The sequence below is a fragment of the Natator depressus genome, chromosome 7, assembly GCF_965152275.1.
Source record: "Natator depressus isolate rNatDep1 chromosome 7, rNatDep2.hap1, whole genome shotgun sequence".
Taxonomy (NCBI): Eukaryota; Metazoa; Chordata; order Testudines; family Cheloniidae; genus Natator; species Natator depressus.
Genome location: NC_134240.1, coordinates 42,323,849 through 42,337,210, shown reverse-complemented (window position 1 = coordinate 42,337,210; position 13,362 = coordinate 42,323,849). Strand labels below are relative to the sequence as shown.

At 40.6% G+C, this 13,362-nt stretch overlaps 1 protein-coding gene across 2 annotated transcripts in view; it reads right to left on the bottom strand.

Annotated features, from left to right (window-relative positions):
* The window catches only part of SFMBT1 (Scm like with four mbt domains 1), a 144,833-nt gene that overhangs the window by 11,528 nt on the left and 119,943 nt on the right, over window positions 1-13,362 (bottom strand). For both annotated transcript variants that reach the window (XM_074958234.1, XM_074958235.1), the window contains 6 exons: window positions 12,787-12,913; window positions 10,818-10,931; window positions 9,456-9,498; window positions 8,060-8,124; window positions 5,256-5,395; window positions 1,679-1,788 (listed from right to left, as the gene is read on the bottom strand). In XM_074958234.1, coding sequence (XP_074814335.1) covers window positions 1,679-1,788; window positions 5,256-5,395; window positions 8,060-8,124; window positions 9,456-9,498; window positions 10,818-10,931; window positions 12,787-12,913 — 599 coding nt within the window. The remainder of the gene's footprint in view (window positions 1-1,678; window positions 1,789-5,255; window positions 5,396-8,059; window positions 8,125-9,455; window positions 9,499-10,817; window positions 10,932-12,786; window positions 12,914-13,362) is intronic.

Below are 13,362 nucleotides of genomic sequence, written 5' to 3'. Positions count from 1 at the left end.
TAACTTACAGCCCCTAGTGAACTCAGGTTCATTTGGCAGGTTATCTGGACGTGGAAAGCTACATATCACATTACCAACCCCCTGTGCCACCAGCCACTCTTCCTCAACCTACTCAGCAACTTATCAAGGAATGGAAAGGCTACTAACACCATGGCTCTATGTGCCAGAATGACAGCTTCTCTTTTGACTACAGACAACAAACTAATGTTTTCCCTGGTGCCTGTGGAGGATGAAGGAATAAGAAAGGGCATTTTCTATTTGTCCACTAGCCTTATATGATGCAGACAGATTTTATGGAGGAACTACATGCTGTGGGGGTGTTGTGTATAGCTGAGTCAAGCATCATTCCCAAGCTTTGCTTTTTTAGTACATCCAGTGGTATGTGCTAGTGAGTCTATTGGGGATACCTCAGACCACAGTTCTTCTATTTAGAATTGCATAATGGCCCTAAAATCTGAAACATGGAGAAAAAACAGGCAGTGATTTTCATAGGTAGCCTGCCCACTCATCTCTGACCTCACTGTTAAATCAGATGAATATATTTAATAATTGCAATAAGCCACTCAAAACTGACCTTTCCTTTCTCACACTATTTTATTTACATAAGCTTTTCTATGGACTCTTCATCACTATATCTGAGTACACAGAACTCCGACAAGGTAGGTAAGTATGTCCATTTTACAGTTGGGGAACAGAGGCAATGAGAGAGCTAGTGACTTGCTTAAGGTCATGCACTAAGTCTGTGGCGGAGCTGGAAACAGAATCCTGATCTCCTGGTTGGGTAAAAGTCCAGTGCCTCAACTACAGGACCATCCTTCTTCTCTTTTGGGTAGTTAACCAAGTGGCTCAAAATTGCTGGGTTTAATAATTCTATTATGTTAACACGATCACAACGTTCTTTCGCTGTGGTTCCTCGCCACATATTGGTTTCTCAGTAACAGTGAAATCATAGACCAGTAAGGCCCAGCAGGAGCACTGGGCAGCATATTTGCATCAAAAATGTAAAAGGGATTCCCCAACCCAGCTCTTTCCAGTGCTGGACTCCAGCTCAGTAAATAGGCTAATATTTAAAGGGAAACCTTTTTCCACTATGGAATTTGGCTGAAGGTCCTGACAGCCTGAAAACCTTTCCTGACACTTTCAAAGCAGAAACACAAAACTATCTTCAATCAAATTACAAATCTTTTACCCTTTTGCTGCTGATCTGCTAGTGCATATGCTATGTTGTACTATTTACTCCAGTAATACTGCACTGAAATCAAAGTAGTATCAGAGCACACCTGATACAGTAAGCAACAGCACACCAGCTGCACTCTGCTGGATGTTCCTGAAACATTTTGCATAAGTTGGAGGGTTAAGTTTTGCAATGTCCTTATTTGTCTTAGAATCATAGAATATCAGGGTTGAAAGGGACCTCAGGAGATCATCCAGTCCAACCCCCTGCTCAAAGCAGGACCTATCCCCAATTTTTGCCTCAGATCCCTAAATGGCCCCCTCAAGGACTGAACTCACAACCCTGGGTTTAGCAGGCCAATGCTCAAACCACTGAGCTATCCCTCCCTCCCTTGAACAAACCTCATGTAATTTTCCTGAAAGGCAAATAGTTAAACAAAAATGTAGATTGTAGAAGATATTACTGCTGGGATCAGTTGGACTGGGATGTGGGGCAGGAATTTACTTTGCTTTCAGGGTCTCTCCATGCCCATGCCAGGCAGCATCCTCATCCAGCTGGAGTTCTCGAAGGACACGGCTAGGTTTGTAGGCTGCGTTGATTAATAAAGTGAGAACCTACAAATGGAAACGAAAGGAGGAGGAAAAACCCATTAGGTTATTCACACAGTAAATATGTTTTAACGGGCTAGGGTGGATTGGCAGATTAATTCCATTTATCTGAATTAACTAGCATCAAACCACTACTATCTGAGCATTAAAAAACTCATTCATAGTGGGATTTTGGAAAAAAAGCAACTGCTTACATGATAAATTATAACAGACAGTCTAAGTAGGGTCTTGCCAAGCCTTCAAAATTTGACTGCCAAAAGATTACTGATTTCAGCAGCTCCCAGAAATTTTTGGAGCTTCACTGTCCTTATCTCATATCACCCAACTTAATTCAAGGGTAGACATTATAAAGCTCAGGCAGTTGTGGGTAATGCCAGTGACATTTTGCTGCCTATGCATGCTACTTCATTCTTGAGCTTTTACTATTAATCATGTTTATTATGGTAGTTCCTAGAAGACAACCAAGAATGCCATTGTGCAGGGCAGTGTATGAAGAGTAGTAGATTGCCTGCCCCCAAAAAGCTTGTAATTTAAATAGATAAGACAGACTCTGGGTGGGAAAAAGGGTATAATTCTGGGTATCACCCAAAGGTATGGTCCTGTGTACTCAATGACTTCTTGGCTGTGGAATCAGCCATGTGCTACAGAACTGGGCACCAGAATCTAAGGCTTCATTTAAAAAAAAGTTTCTAGCCTTTGTCACAGTGATCATCTGCTCACATTTGCAATTTTATCAGTGCAGTGTTGCCTTCCTGATTCTGCAGACAACCTGAGTAAAGAGCTCTGAAAAGTACTAGCAACCTCATATGTCAGTGGGGTGTTAATCACTTTGACGTTCAACCCATCTTTAGGTTTCAGAGTTAACTATTTTAGCGCTATTCTTTTTAGCAGAAAGATCTAGATAAGATGTTTATCCCTACAGTCCCAAACCACCTCCAAACACATTCCCAGGTGTCAAAGGCCTCAATTTGCCAAACCTCCAGCTTTACCCCATCAGCTTCTTCAAGGTGATTATATGCATCAGCTCAAAACTCAGATACATCTAAAACCAAAAATGAGGGGCAGGATAAAATATATTGAGCACATCAATATAAACACAAGGGGTACTATATTGATTGTAGTAGTCATTTTCGTAATTCAACTCTTGGATGGATTTTCAAAGATGCTGAACACCTGTAGCTGCTACTGACTTTGGTAGGATTTGTGGATATTCTTCAGCACTTCTGAAAGTCAGGCCTTTTTTTAATTTAAACGAAGCTGCCACAGAATTTCCAGTCTGCCACACTGGGGGTACTGCAGAATCCAGAAGCCTTGTTGTATACCTAGGCTCAGCTTGCTGTGGAGTACCCCGAGCCTTGCTCAAAAGAGCTGTAGAAGTCCATAGTGAAGCAAATTAAACTATTCAATTCACCCTCTACGAAATGAAACATCTGTATCAACATAACAGAATCCAACGTGGGAAGAGCTAGCAACATTTGCAGTTTAACAAGTGAAGAGACAAACCAAGGATCATCACTCCTAGAAAGGGTGCAAAAGCACCTCCACAAAGGATCTTGTGCATTTGTACCATATTCTGTCCATGAGAGAACACCATTTCTCTACTCAATGAGCACAAAAGCTACTACTTAAAAAAAACAAAAACAAAAACACCCATTAATGACATTTAACATGCAACGAAGGTCCCTCCCAGAGGCAGCTTCTATAATCTGGTGCTTTCTCACAGGAATACAAATTTGTCATGACAGATCAAACCAGTGGTTCATCAAGGCCAGCATCCTGCCTTGGGCAGTTGCTGATGCCATATGCTTCAGAGGAAGGCGACTCCTGTGCCCCCATAAAGCTGCCTGGCCAACTGTACACCTTAAGTTACAATTAACTATTTCCCAAGCCTCATGGCAGTCACCTTACACCCAAAGCATACAATTTGATTATCTTTAACCTGCTTAGCTGCAAGTTTATTGAGGGTATTAGTTTATCTAACTCTGAAAACTCAGCTACAGTATTCAACTGTGGCTTACTCTTTTTTTTTTTAACCTCCAGTTCATGCAAAGTGTTTACACACACAGAGAAAGTTGATCTGCATCAGAAAAAAATGTACATTTCTGCAGTGGTGCACCTCTGCAAATGATAACAATGGTAGAAGCTGTAGATGGGGTTCAGGTCTTTTGACCACCATCTTGGCTGTCACCAAAGGACAGGAAAATGCTTACAGATTTTCCTAGTGTATGCAAGACTACCATGATTTTTATACATGGCATGGTTTGAATTTTCCATTAAAATCATAAACTTAGAAGTGGCTGTCACAAGAGGCTTGAGAAAGTCTTCCCTATGATCTTTGCTTCCTGATTTTTGTTTGATGCAATAAAGCAGAGGACTGGGAGTTAACTCCCACACTTAACCCACATTCTATTAATTTTGGGAGAGTTGTGCTGAAGTGGGAAAAATATTTTCGAGAAATTTCCCAAGAAAAAAAAACATTCACCATTTCATTTCAGGAGATATCGCACCCCAGACATATTGTTGCGGAAAATTGAGCAAAATGACTATTGTCAGAAGAGATATTTTCATGTGATTTGCTGTGTAATATTTTCTTGAAAAGAGGCAGTTTTCAATTGGAAAATGTATCCATTTTCACTCACAATGCTCCCTGTGAGTGAAAAAGTTATGAATCTGGCAGATTTGCACAGACATAGGCCCAATTAAGTATCTGCAACAAAATACAAAGAACTATTTAAAAAGACAGCTTTCCCATTCAGTTGGGAATATTTTGCACCGCTCTACTTTTTTTCATAGGATAGAAACCATATTTCACATATTCCAACACAACACAATAGACCACAGAAGCTTTTTGGGCTGCTTGAAATGCCTTTTTTTTTTTTTTTTTTTTTTTTTTGCACAAAGAAAAAAAAGTGCTAAAATACTATGAACTAATTGGATATTATAGGGATTTTAATAGGGCTGAACTATTCTCACATCAGCTGCTAGTTTTCAGTAATGTTAATTAGGGTTTACTTGACACAAAAATAAGAAATGCAATAATAATGAAATGTTACATCTCTGGTGGATCAGAGGTATTTTACCAAATCTCTAACCACTCAATACCTTATGCTTAATTTTAGACAAGAAATACAACACTCACCAACAATAATCATTCCCTTATATCAGTGGTTCTCAAACTTTTGTACTGGTGACTCCTTTCACATAGCAAGCCTCTGATTAAATTAACATTAAAAACACATTTTTGTATATTTAACAACATTATAAATGCTGGAGGCAAAGAGGGGTTTGGTGGAGGTTGACAGCTTGCAACCCCCCCATGTAATAACCTCGCAACCCCCTGAGGGGTCCCAACCCCCTATTTGAGAACCCTTGCCTTATACTGATTAGTCCATTACCTATCTCTAATTAGAGAGTCACTCTGGAGTTTAATATGCAGTACTATACACACAGCCACACACTCATAACCCTCTCACCTCTTTAAGGACAAGAACGCAGTTCCCAGGTCCCACGGACTGAGGCAGCTCTGCAATTCTCCCTTTGTTAAGGTAAGGCCCTGAGAAGCACCGGTGGTTGAAGTAGATTTTTGGACAGCAGTACTTTCCATTAATTACAACTGAGAAATGAAAATCAGCAGCAAAGATTTAGATCATGCAATGCAATCTCCCCAGCCAAGACTGGCTTCTCGAAAAACTTAATATTTTGTAAAATAGTTTAAGCCACATACATTTTGGGAGTTAAAGTGTCACATTTGCAGCTATAGCATTGCCCGTAATTGATGTTGCTGAGATGTACTTCTTATATTTTACACGCATACTCACACCCTGTTTATGTATTGGCAATATCCATATAACAAAGTGAGCCCAAAAATAAATCCAGTCACACAGCTCTGCAATTTATCATGAGCCTTTGACTGCCCACCTAATCTGTGCTCTGCCAGTGATCCATTCCCTGCAGCTACTTCTAACATTCTAAGCAGCAAAACACACTTGGGGGGGGGGGGAAATCAGCAAGAGAAAGTTTGCCTCCTTTTCCTACAAAGTGTCCATGTTCTGAAGCCCGTAACAGGGAATATTCATTCCCAGACTAGTTACAGCCTTAGGGTCACATGTCTTCTTATCCAGGCTAGAGATGGGAGTTTCAGGCCATTAAAAATAGCAGATTACCAACTTTCCACTGGAATACACAGCACTTTTTTGAGCCATAGCATTTTTATAGAAAGCAGACATAAGAATTTGCTATTTTAGGTCATTTTTAAAAGGTTCCAGAATGCATACCCTTTCAAAAGCCTTACACTAGATAGAGTAAACAAGGTACCTGACTTTAGACGCAGAAAGATATGCAAGTTACCACCAATTCAGTTTTAGAGGTTTCTTGAAAAGGGCTAGAATTATATGATACGACCACATTAAAAGCAGGCAGTTTCCCTTTCCAAAAGGTATAAAGCACACATTTCTAGTCCTGATGGAAAATACTGGAACTTACTGCTAGTCATTGGTCCTGATCACTTGGTGTCAGAGACCTATGGCCATTGTCATTTTGGGGAAATCTAATATTGTTCAAAGAGGGAGGAGTTGAAAGGGGATAAAGGAACAGTCTGGAAACATTTCTGTGGTAAATTTATTACAAAAACATAAATCAAAAGCTGGCTGTTTAAAGTTCTTCAGATGTTTGAAACTTTGGAAGTCCCAGTGGAGGTGGATTGGAGGGCATTATACAGGTGAAATGGGCACAGAAGTATGACAAACCTACACTAGTGTGTGGCTCTGCAACGTATGGTTTGAGATTATATATTACATCTCATGCAAGTCTATGACCTGCACCCATGCTATCTTCTTCTGGGAAGGTGTTAGAACAAGCAAGGCAGGGTCACACTGGGTCAGCACCTGGGGCAGTCCACAAAAACTCCAACGTAGTGAAGGAAATGGTGCTGGTGATTTAACGGGAGATTTTCTCTCTTCTAAGTAAGTCTGATTCTAAAGGGAAACTATGCAGTTGGAGGGGGGAAAAAAACCCAAAGGTCATAGCCACCTGATATAATTGGAGAAGATAAGTAAATCAAGCACCAGAGTTCTGGACAAATTTCAAGTGCAGTAATTACTGCTCCCTAAATTCCCCTTGCAGTTTCAAGCAGAAAAGCTATTTGCTACTTCCTATCCTAAACTGTTGTATAATATTGCTTTGCATTGTTAAACTGCTATTTTTTCCACCAGCAGTTGCTACACTTTAATGTTGCTGAAGTAATCCTTGTTTTTAGTTTGCATGTCAGTTGAAGTCTGTAAAACACCTTGGTATCCTTCAGAATTTAAGCTGCTATATATGGATGCAATATATTTATGGATGTATAAATATAAAAAAAATATAAATATAAAAGTAAAGTAATTTTACGCTTGTAGTCCTATAATTTTGATTGAAAAGCACTTTAATCTAAAAAGGCCATAATTCCAGTGGTTTATAAACTGATAAACAGATGAAATGACATTATATCTCCATTTTAAAACCAATTAATATGCAAAGTGGTACAGCCTTAGACATGCATTTTACTGTGTGGGAAACAGAGCAATTTAGGATTGGATGCTATACGGATAGAATTGTATAGCTGTTTCATCAGCAGATGTACTTATATACATTCTTTCAAAACTTTAGAAAATGAGCAGATTTTGCCATTTGGCACATGAGTTATTTTACACTTTGAACAGCCTTGCTTTAGACTGATGATCAAGTTATCACAAAGACAAACAAACCTGCACATCAGTATAGTATTCTAACAGTTCGGTGTGGAGTATGACGTGTTTGTTATAATAGCCCAACCCAAGTGCCACAGTTTTATGTATCTCTCAATATTATTTTAAAACATTTTTGTTGGGGGATGCTTAGACATGAATTAATTTCCTTCCCACTCACAGCATATGGGATTTACAGGTATGTATACCACTTATATAGCTTAGAGGAAAGTGTTTTGTAAACAACTGGGTTATTAAGACTAAATATTTTGGCTCCAGGTGCTCCCAGCACATCCATTGATGGGAGAAAAGATTAAGTGGTACAATAATCCAACTTCCAGCATCAAGACAACATGTTCTCATTGTACCATGTGCAGCAGCAATTGTATGCTGTTCTCAAGTTAAGTCTTCCTTGCCATTTGAAAGATTATCCTTCCGAAAAGTTTTTACTCTATTGTACTAATTCAGGACTGCTGAAGTTACTGAGCAGCTGGACAATTATGCCATAAAGATACAGAACTCTCACACCTTCTTAACCCAACAAACAAGACGCTTACCTGAGTCAGTGGAATTCAGTTCCTGGTTCTTCAGCCTCTCATGGACAGTCCTTGAAGACAAAATTCTGAAATGGGAGAGAGGAGGTTGGGAAAGAGACCAAGGTTGATATATCAACATCTTGATTGCGAAAAGGCTAGGTCCTTTCTCACTCCCAACTTAGTGTGTCAAGCCTATGGTTTCAATTATCTTTGTAATATTTAACAACTTTACTCAGGCTGTAGGAAGAGGCAATTGTGTTGATCTGGCTCAGCTCTATGCCAGTGGTGTTCTTCCCTTGTTTGAAAAAGCCAGGTGTGTCAAAGGTGCTTGGTAACACAGCCCACTCCATCATGGAGACACCATCACAGTTTTTACATTTCACGTTTGAAAAGATGCGGATTCAAACAAAAACTAAAAAACACTTCTAATGGCCCCATTTAAAAAACAGGTGGCTTGGCATGTTAGGAGAGTCTATTTTACTGAAAACAATGGATCAAGTATTGGGATGTCCAACCATGTAAAATCTGATACCTGCAATGATATCAAGATCAGCAAGACTAACTGTAGGGAGATCCATTGTACGTGTCACTTGAACAAGCTCATGCTACATAGTTTCACAAAACCTTTGAAGATGAGAACACAAGGATGGTCTCTATTTGAACTATTTTTTCCTCCCACTTTTCTCTCCTTTTTCAATCTGGTAAGCATCTCATGTAATACAACTCCAACTGTGGAGGAACACACTAGCTGCACACTATTTGAATGAGGGCTCTCACATAGAACAGCTAAACGTTCCTATCAAATAATGCGGAAATCTCAATTGCACAACAGAACACTAAGGAAGTCAGATTCTGTTCCTCAGAGCACATGTACACGGCACTCACATTAACACTAATGAAGGTGGCTGTGTGCTCTGAAGGGAGAATGAATCTGAAAATGAACTGAAAAGAGTTAAAGCAATCATCCCAACTTAGGATAACCACTACAGTAGTTTAAGGCTTCCGTCATGAAATCCACATGATGACAATATTGACAAATATTTTTAGACAGCAAAAAAACCCTAAGTGTCCTCCAATACTGGAAGATCGCTCAGCTCCTTAAAACAAGGGATGAAGCAACAATTAAAATCCCAGAGTGAGATGATCTATTAACCATCAGTGCAGTCTATATGCACTAAACTGTTAAAATCCCAGCTTCCCACTCATAAAGAGCGTCCTTGAACAGTGCTGTAGCTCTCATTTCAGAAGGGCAGAGATTGTTTTTCAAAATCAGTGGGAATTAAGTATAGGTATAAACTCAAGCCTGACAAACTTCACTGTCCCTTTTCTATGAAACCAAAGTTGCAAAGACAAATCACCATCCACAAGGATTATAATAATAATAAATAATAATAATAGTACAAAACTTGTTACTTACTGTTTCTCTGGTTGAACCACAGCAATTTTCCTCTGTTTGTTCACTGTAAATCCAGATTGGGGTGGGGATGGGGTGGGGGGGAGGAGAAGGGAAAGGATTGATTGATTGAATAAATAAAATAAATAAATAATAAAAAAAAAGCCAAGCAAGTTAAACTTCCATTACAAAATATTTTTTATGGCAGCACTTCCTCTAAGTTTTAAGCCAAAAGGTATCTACATGAAAAAATTGCTGCAATCATTTAACAGCTGACACGAAGTTTATACCAAAACAACGACAAGTCTGGTTGACTCTTCCTTGTTTTTGTGGATACAGACTAACACGGCTACCGTTCCGATACAAGGTTTATACCAGTCATCTGGGCTGAGATTATCCAAAAACGTTTAGGGGATTTGCATGCCATATTTTCACTGAAATTAACAAAAGTTGGGCATCAGATCCCCTAGCCAGCTGTGAAAATCTCAGCTTTTGTGCACAGAACCACCTTCTTCACAAACTTGTACTTTTCAGGCCAGTCATCAAAGTATGTATAACAGCCAAAAAGAAATAAATCTGCATGCCTGCCTTCTCTCTCACCCATCAATACTGTGGTATTTGAATATTTTACAGGTCTAACTGGGCAATCTAATGTCACCAAGAAGTTCTAGACAAGGTGATGTGACCAAGATAATGCTGTGAAGTTATATAAAAATAGCTACATGTTAAGTGCAGTGTTCAACTACCAATACAGGTTACAATCCAGGCATTTGCTATAGTGAAAACAATTCTGCTGTAACAGAAAGACAGACATGTGGATTTAGTGAAACATGGGCCTATGCTTGTGCTTGGAGAAACTAGACACCTCGAAGAATTGTTCAACAGAATGATGAATTTAAAGCTACATGAACTGCCTTTATGGACTGACTGACTGACCATGTTTGAGATGGCTATGTATTTTATACACAAACTGTGTTGCAATCAAGAGTAGTGTTGCTGGGGGTCACCCCTTTGATATGCCCCTTGCATTACTTTAAATCTCATTCTGAATGGACTATAAGGGTTGTATGCTGCCCGTACTACTGTATTCCTAGTCATTTTGCTCTGCATAATGACATATGAAGTATATGAATGTACAAGTTTGTACTGTGTCTCGCTTTTCACCCCACCCCTTGCAAGTGAAAGATTCCTAAAAATATTACGTGTTCATATTTTATGCAGACACTAGTAATTGCATACATTTTTAAAAATGAGATGACACTTTCATTTGTAGTTTCATCGTGTATGACGGGGATAATGCTGCAGTAGATGCACTTGTTAGAGCTTCAAAGACTTTCCATCCCCACCTTGACTGCTAGTAGTTTACAAAGAGAACAGAACTGGTACCTATTGCTCTGCGAGGAGGTCTGAGCTGGAATCCACTGGTCTCACACCAACCCACTGGAAATATATTCATCGATTCCACACTCGTTATGCATTCAGGAACTGGCTTTTTGGAGCCTGTTCAGTTAAAAGAAGCAAAATGTAACCGAAACAGCAGTTTTCAAAATTCTGTATTGGGACCTGCTATCTGTATGTCAACATGATTGCAAAATAGTGCCACTGGTTTAGTATTTTCCCCTTCCTTCATTTATCAGCAACTATTTCCTGATTTTATTTGTTCACTTCTAAAAGCTGGGAAAGGAGGAGTGTGTCATCTTTCATTCAGCAGAGTAGCACAATGCATAGTAAATGCACCTTGTTGTTCTTTAAATAAAATCAAGGGGGGCATGGATCGGTGTTCACGTCATGTTCCTCGTCAGTACCTGGCCCAGGGCAGGGAAGCTAATGATTCAACTAGCAGACCAAATTCAGTGATGAATCCTAGTCACGTGCCACTTGAAGCATGTTGTGCATACGCTAAGAAGAATATAGTAGAACGTCGATGTTATGGATACCATGGGAATGGAGGCTGCCCGTAACTCTGAAATGTTCCGTAACTCTGAAGAAGAGAAAAGGAGTACTTGTGGCACCTTAGAGACTAACCAATTTATCTGAGCATAAGCTTTCGTGAGCTACAGCTCACTTCATCGGATGCATACTGAAGAGAGCTGTAGCTCACGAAAGCTTATGCTCAAATAAATTGGTTAGTCTCTAAGGTGCCACAAGTACTCCTTTTCTTTTTGCGAATACAGACTAACACAGCTGTTTCTCTGAAATCTGAAGAAGAGGTTATGGATATCAGCCACCCGGGGGATTGGGACTGCAGCTGCAAAACGGAGTGGGGAGAGGGTTCAGGGCCCTGGGCGAGGATGGGAGTCAGGGCTTCGGACTCTTGGGGCGCCAGGGCTCGGGGCTTCTGCCCCACGGGAGCACTGGGGCTCAGTGCTTTAGACCTGGGGGGAGCGCTGGGGGGAGGGTAGGACCACACCAGGGCTAGGGGCTTTAGCTATGGGAGGAGTGCTGGGGCTGAAACTGGTGCTCCCCCCATAGCTAAAGCCCCAGCACCCCCCACAGGGCTGAAGCCAGGAACAGAGCCGCGGGGCTGAACCCCTGAGCCCCAGCACCCCACGAAACTGAAACCAGGAGCAGAGCTGCGGGGCCAGTGCTCCCCCTACCCCATCTAAAGCCCTGAATCCTGGTGCTGTGAGGGTCAGAAGCCCCGAGACTCCCCACCCAGCCCGGAGCCCTGACCTCTCCCCTGCCATGGCTGCAGCCCCTGCCCTCCTTGGCTAAAGCCCTGAGGCAGTACAGTATTTGCTTTTATTTTTTTTGGTCTGCACTGCTGCCTGATTGAGGACCTCCAGTTCCATAGGGTGTCTGGTTGTCCGGTAAGTCCGTAACTCTGGTGTTCATATCTCAAAGATAAATGAAAAATAAAAGGAAATATAAAGAAGCATGCAAAGGCCAGCTCTATCTTGTTAGATTTTCTGCTGCAAATTATTTCCTCCAGGTGTCATGCTGCTCAGTTTGGGTAAAACCTTCACTTAAGTGAAAGTCACCCCCTGTGCAGAGAGATACCACAAGGCCCATGCTCTACTTAAGTCCCAGAATTAATTTATTTTCTGAGAATAATGCTGAAAATAGATTTACACAGTGATTTGTGCCAACTCTCTGCATGGGGTGATTTTAACCCCAAGATAAGTGAACGTTGCCATTTTAAATCTTAAAAACTAGGAGAGGAGCAAGAGAAAGGGCTAACAATATCGTCCTTCAATTACAGGAGACAAGGATTTGCTGGCCATTTTTAGCAGAAAGTGTCTGTGGCTGATGATTTATGACCATCAATCAATCTCCAGGTGAGACTGGTGTACTAATATGATTTGTGGCAAGGTCAGAGCGGGACAAGCCTCCTGTTCTCTTAAGGGGCACTTACCCTCCAATTGAAGCCAGAGGTAGGACTCTTTCACCTTGGTGACTGTGGCAATGCAAATTTCCCCTGGATCAACAGGGTTCACAGCCTCAAGTTTCATGTTCTCTTTAAATCCATGGTTGGAAGTTAGCTAATAGAAAGATGACAGATCAAGGGATGTTTGGAGAAAATATGTGAATTTACCAGCCTATCAGATGTAAACAGCCACGTGGAGGACTAAAACATACAAACTTGATTACACGACCATGATGGGGGACTTCAAACTCATGTGGGTAATCAAGGATTCACAAAGAATTTTCAGTGTAATTAACACGTCTGAATATGTAACCGTATTTCAGGTTAAAGGGAATTTCAGAGAAGCAAGGCAGAATAGTATGTAATGACACACACACACAGGGTTGCATTTGCATTGGAGCATGAGAAAAATTCAGCTGAGAGACTCACTGACAGAGATTTAACCAAAACTAGAATCAAGAAACTCCTCCCAGTTATTTACCTGCAAGTGAAACTTCAGTAGCTAGCAAACTGAAATAATCAGACTGACAGGCAGAAGGCAACCTCAGTCTGCCTTTTTACATT